At 45.6% G+C, this 6,484-nt stretch overlaps 1 protein-coding gene across 1 annotated transcript; it reads right to left on the bottom strand.

Annotated features, from left to right (window-relative positions):
• Window positions 1–1,578, bottom strand: LOC102505290 (ubiquilin-1). Its single transcript, XM_014560100.2, has one exon. The coding sequence runs from the start codon at window positions 1,561–1,563 to the stop codon at window positions 1–3; it is 1,563 nt and encodes a 520-aa protein (XP_014415586.2). The 5' UTR covers window positions 1,564–1,578.
• Between the last annotated feature and the right edge of the window lie 4,906 nt (window positions 1,579–6,484).

Here is a 6,484-nt window from a genome sequence, read left to right as displayed (position 1 = left end):
CTAGGCCTCTGATACCCCCAGCAGCCTCTCAATGGCAGCATGGATGTCTCCACCTGTGGCCACCAGGGCCTGAAGATTGGCATCACGATTAGCAAAGCCCATGGCCTTCAGATGCTCCAGTTCTTGCTGGTAGCAGCTGTCAGCGAGGGGGCACGAGGGCAGGGAGGACTGGGTAGACTGGGGGCAAGCATGGGCCAGTGCACGGAGGAGCTGAAGAACGGCCAGTGTGGGTTGCACAGGGTCTGCTCTGTGACCTTGTCCTCCACCCCTAGTTTCAGGAGCTCCTCTAGCCCCATGTGGTCTACCTGGACCCCATAAACAAGGTCCCAACCCAGGCACCTCCCTGGACAGTATCTGCAGGCCCTTTTCTATCTGGATCAATGCCTGAAGTGCCTGTGGGTTGGTGAGTATGGGAAGCAGTGGCATATGGTGTCGCAGGGGGCTGTCGGTCACCAGCTGGCGCAGCAGAGCTGGATTCTGCTGCAGGACATGCAGAGCTCTGCACAAGGCAGAAGGTGAAGTTCTCAGCTGACTGGCTGGTGTGGCTTTCCCTATGGGCTGTTGGCTCTCCTGGGAGGAAAGATCCTGGCCCGAATTTAAGTCCGACGTCCCAGTCCTGCAGCCTGAATTGGCCTGGTTTGAGACCATGCCCCTGACTTGAGCAATGACTCCTGCTCTGACCTCCTGTGCCAGTGGCCTGGCAGGTGCAGCGGCTGTGGGGACGATGGTGGTGGTTGTGTTAGTACTGCTGTGAGGATTGGCGCCCCCTCTGCTGGGCTCTGAACTTGGGCCATGGCCTTTGGAAGCAGCCAGTGAGGCCAGAGTGGAGAGCATGAGGTGCTGGATATCAGAGCAGACCGGATGCGTGGCATTGTCACCACCTGGCACTGCCTTCAAGGCCTCCAGTCCCCACTTGTCTGCCTGCAGGAGTTCCGGTGACTGGGCCAGGTTCTGCAAGTTTTCCAGAACCTTAAGAGCCAGCTCGGGTTTGTGTACTGGCTTTGAGGATTCAGAAACATGGCTGGCATTGGCTAGTTTCTCACTTACCAGGCCTTGAACCATAGGGTCTTCCGAGAGCTGCACCACGGCCTCGGGCGCAACCATCAGGAGTTGAGCTAGCTGGCCGAGGAGGTCTGCCAGATCAGGAGAGCCCTGGGCCAGCCGGCCCAGCCTGGCTAGCACCCCAGCACTCTCCGAGGTGGATGGTTCAGAACGATGGGCACAGTGTCCAGTGGGGCCTGGCAGAGCACCGGGACCGGGCTGAGTTCCTTTCACACGAGTCCTCACTACCAAGTGGACCGTAGTGCCATCAAGGATGCCTCGCTGGCTCAGTATGTCTTGATCCCGGAGGATTTTTCCTGTGAAGATGAGCACCAGTCTGTCAGTGTCACAGTGAAGGCGTTTGGAGATCTGCTTCTTAAAGTGGTGGATGCTGCTGTTCTCTGCCAGCATAAATTCCTGGCAGTCCTGTGGGGTCTTGAGAGACACTCTGATGATGCGTGATGGTGGCTCCCGACCAGACACCAGCTGACTGTCCCCTGCTTCTTCCCTAGCCTGTGCCATATTTCCTCGAGAGCAGAATGCAGGAGTCTGAAGAAGTCTAGATGTAGTACCGAGTACACCTGGACGCAGGGACCAGTAGGTGTACAATGATGTCCTCTCACCCACGTCCTGTGGACACTGCCTTCCAGTGTAGCCCTGCCACCACCTGGCTCCCATGAGGTGGCAACTGCCCTTCTCTAGAGCCAGCCTTAGGGGAGATGATGTCAGCAATGAAGTCACAGTTGAGAAGCAGACCTGGTTAGGGGAAGGGCAGTGGTCTCTACCGCCTGCCAGAGGTTGGCTTTCTTTGAGATTTGATTTTAGTAATGCCTCAGCTGGGAGCTTGTTACAAATGTAGACTCTCAGGCTGGAACCCAGATGTACAGAATCGTTATTTTCATTTTAGCGCACCCTCAGATTGTCCCCGTGCCCAGTACAGTTTGAGAAGTGATGCCCTACCTTACTAGTGAAGTTGGAACCATTCATCTACAGAACTGATACTTTAACAAAACCTAAGAAGAAAGCATATCTTGTATAATGTAGTTTGTTTATATTAGGGTTCAGTTTACAATATACCATTCTGATTCACAAAGGTATATATATACATAGTTTCTACAATTTGGGGGGGGGTAGTTAGGTTTATTTATTTATCTATTTATTTAATGGAGGTACCAGGGATTGAACCCAGGACCTCATGCATGCTAAGCATGCACTCTACCACTGAGCTGTACCCTCCCCCCAACAAAGAGATATTATCATGGGACCTAGAGCAATTACAGTTGTTGATTTACAGTCAGAATAGCTGAGACATTTTAACTGGACTTCAAATGTTCAAACAAACTTCACTGTTTATATAGGAAAATAAATAGTTCAATTACCCTTAGCCAAGATTACTATTGGAAAGTTAGCTTTCTGAAAGTGTTGATATGTATATATTTCAAGAGCATTAAATTTTGAAAGTGAAAAAAGTATTTTATTTGAATAACAAAACATTTAAATGTTCCTGTCTAAAACCATGTTTTGCATTAGCCCCTTGCATGGTTGAAAATCATACCACTTGAGTTTGATAAATGAATATAGCTCAGGAGAAAACGTATTAGTCTAAGAACTAGCTTAGGAAGTGCTAATTCTAGTCACCTGTCTTCTACTAAATTACTGAATACCAACCATGCCTCGTTCAAGGTCTCAAGTTGTTGTTTCTATATGAATGGAATAAAGATATGTATAATTAGCCCATCCAGCATCACTGGGATCTTGAGGCCGCTTGCATCTCTAACACCCACCAGGTGGGTGACCCATCCATACAGTCTATGAAAGCAGCAGCATGTCCTCCAAGAACTTGGGGGGAAAGGTGCTCTCTCAGCTTCCACAGGATCAAAGATGAGACAAAAGAAATTAATGAGAAAGCAATAGGCTGACCTTAGGTCTTCACGACTTTAACAATTACTAGATACAAGGTATATTTGAGGAGGAGAATTATCACCTGGGAGGGGACATATTCTGATGTAAAGCAGATTACTAGTGACTCCCTAAGGTGCTGACTGCTCCAGGCAGGTTAGGCCTAAGAGTAAGGTCTGTCTAATCCCTCCAACAATTATATTTTTTATTGTGAAGATGGATACATGGGGTTGTTTAGGCTTTTGCCATTTATATACCTGACCCCTTTTTCTGATTCTACGATTTCAAAAGACTGTAAAATTAGAATCCAGTTGCCTAAAATGCCACCTCTAGGGGATTCTGGTAGATGTGGGCAACATGAACATCTAGATCTTTCTACACTACTTCGTCGATTAGATATTAATATGTATTCCTGATTTCAGTTAGTTTGAATTGACTCTCTTCCACGTCCAATCAGTATCAAGACCTTGATAAGTTGTAATTTCTGAGTTCAAAAGACATTTTCAGTCCCAGTAAATGTCCCAGAGTGAGCCTCGTGGCTGGTTGCAACCAGCAGCCTAGTGGGACTTTCCTAGTAATGTCCGGGCCTCAGGACAACTTCTGTTACACAGATATCAGTGCCAGAATCAGTTCCCATTGGGCATTCCATTTGGGTTGCCCTCAGCAGAATCAGATATCCAAATGAATGTTTCTGAATTTTCCTTAGCTGGTGCATTAATGTGTAGCAGGCACTGAAGAACATTCCAGATAATGATTGTCTGTGATCACCTTTGAATATCTCATGGTTCCAGGTATTTTTTTCCCCCTCATAGTCTTTGAGGTGACCCACCCCTTCACCACCTCCCCTACAGGCTCTACAATTGGTGTCTAAACGTCTGCTGCCCGAGCTGATAGTCTTCCCAGACCATTTCTACACTTGTGTCTCAAGGCGGGAGTCCGGTCCACACAGTCCACCGAGTTCTTCATTACAAGAACCACACTTCATCCCTCCTGAAGGGCTAGCATCATTTGAATATTTTATACTGTACATATACTCCTTTTATAACTGTAAAGTAAAGTAAAATAATTAACTTACTATTTATTTAATTAAACTTTACTATTAACAAAGAAAAAGGGGAGCTTGGCATCTCTAGGGTCCAATAGCCCTGGTTTAAGTCTCACAGCCACCACTTCATAACTTTGACAAGCACTTACCCTTTTTAAGCCTGGTCTTTATCATCTATAATATGGTGGTTCTTCACAGATTTGTTCTGAAGAATTTGTTTATAAAGTGACACCCATGGTACCTGGCACAGAGCAGACATCTGTTAAACCACTGAGGATTGTGTTCATACCATAGGCAAGGCCAATCTTTGACAAATTCTGTGGTCAGGTCCATAACGGGATGGGGAGGTGCGAAGAACAGACATGTCTGTCAGGGCTGACTGAATCCCCAGGGACATATTCAGCAGCAGACAGCAAAGACAGCTCCAAGCACACTGGTGAAGAAAGCATCATATCCAGAAACTCACCGTCAGGCTAAGGGCTCCAACCAGACGCAGTAGAACACTGACTTTATGTGTTTGAACTGAAGTTCACTATATTTAAGATCTAATTTCTAGAAAATATATTGCATTTCCATCTTTTGCACAGAGACTGGTTAAAGTTTGTCCATCTTAGCTGCACTTTCACTAGATGCATCAAACGGTGTGAAGCGATCGCTGTCATGTGCAGTTTCAGTGTTTTTTGTCAGAATTTTCCTTCTGAAAAATCCAGTGACAGTTTGTTTGTTTGTTTGTTTGTTTGTTTGTTTGTTTGTTTATTTATTTATTTATTTATTTATTTATTTATTTATTTATTTATTTATTTTTTAGCATGGAACTGCCACCTGGGAGAAGATGACTCTTGGGTGGCTATGCTGCAAGGACTCCCAGACAATGAGAAATGCCTGATTCTGCCCAGTTGGTGAGCTGCAGTTTCCTTCCTGTATACTCTGAGTAGATTTGTGTTAAGGGTGGCTTGTAATAATGAGTCTGTTTAATTAAGCCTAAGAAGAGCTGCTGATGGGAGTAGCAAAGGCTATGTTTGGAATATCAGCATTAGAATAAAATTCAAGCTCGGTATCTAGCTACAAAGCCTCCCATGGTCACATTCCCGCCAGTCTCCTTGACTTCCTGATGTTGAGTTTCCCCTTTCTTACAAAAGTTGGCCACACTGGCTCCCCTGCTGTATCTGGAACAGCCAGGCGCCTTCCCACACCTAAGGTCATCGCATTAACTGTGGCCTAAGTCTTTAACGCTTGACCACCTAGTCTTTACAAGGGTCACTCTTCTTAACCATTCAAACCAGCTCTTCCCAGAGGTCTTCCCAACCATTCACTCTCTTATCGGTCTGTTTTCATTATCTGCATAGAACTTATCTTTCTGTCATAGTTCTTCTCCAGTCACTCATTTTATTTTTCTGTCTCCCTTCACTAGACTGTAAGCTCCATGAGAACAGGAACCTTATCTTATTTGCTGCTAGAACCCCACTGTCGGCAGGTTACTAAATAAAATAAATGTAGGAAGGAGGAAAAGGAGGTGGGAAGGAGGGAGGTGGAAACAAAGAGAAAAGAAGATTCAATGAAACACCTGGACAATGATTTATTGTCATCAGCGTTTAAGATGTTTCGCTTACCTAAATGTCCAGCAATAGGATGGTCTGGGAGGAAGAAAAATTCCTTTACTCTTCTGGGTTCACTTTCTATTGGTAAGGATGAAAACATTAGTTAACTTGATTTGGTGTGGTGGTTAAGAGTCTAGACTCTGGAAGTTGACTGTCTAATTTTAAATCCTGCCTGCAATATACAAGAGCTGTATAACTTTAAGTGACATACTGCCTCTCTCCCTATGCCTCAGTGTTCCTCATGTGAAAGTAGGGATAATAATACTTACCCGCATTAAAGGACTGATGTGGATTCAGATGTAAAGGGCTTAAAACAGGGCCTGGCTAGAGGAAACCTTTAATAACGTTAACTATTATTTAAAAGTAAATATAAGTAATGAAACCCTAAAATATCCAGGAAAAAGTGCATGCAGGTATTTATGGCAGAGATATTAGAGGAGTATCTTTCAAACCTTTTGGGAAGCATCCCTGAGTGCAAATGAGAAGTTCATCTGAGATGTGGAGAGCACGTACCGTGTGGCATGCACACCCTCCCTCCGTGCCTTTGTACATAAGGGCTCTTCTGCTGGAACTCTCTTCCCTCCCCTCTCAAATCTTTACCTACTTCATTTTTACCACTTTTTACTCAGGCTAGTGGTAGAGAGCCCCAAAGAACACAGAGTAGCTGGTGACAACTCCTACAGGACATGAAATCTGGAGGACCTTTGGAAGGACACCAGGAAAGCTGCAGACCTCGGCTCACCCTCCTCTGTTCTCCGTGCTTCTGAATCTTCTAACTTCAAATCTTTCAGTTTTCCCTCCAAGCCCTCGTATCCACGCAGTGGCAGCTCTTACCACCGCCTCTTCTCCTGTGTCCTCCCTTTTTCTCATAACCCACAAAGAATCAGACTCAGGCAGCAAA

This window comes from Camelus ferus, chromosome 10 (genome assembly GCF_009834535.1).
Source record: "Camelus ferus isolate YT-003-E chromosome 10, BCGSAC_Cfer_1.0, whole genome shotgun sequence".
NCBI lineage: Eukaryota > Metazoa > Chordata > Mammalia > Artiodactyla > Camelidae > Camelus > Camelus ferus.
This window is presented reverse-complemented; position numbering and strand designations above follow the sequence as displayed.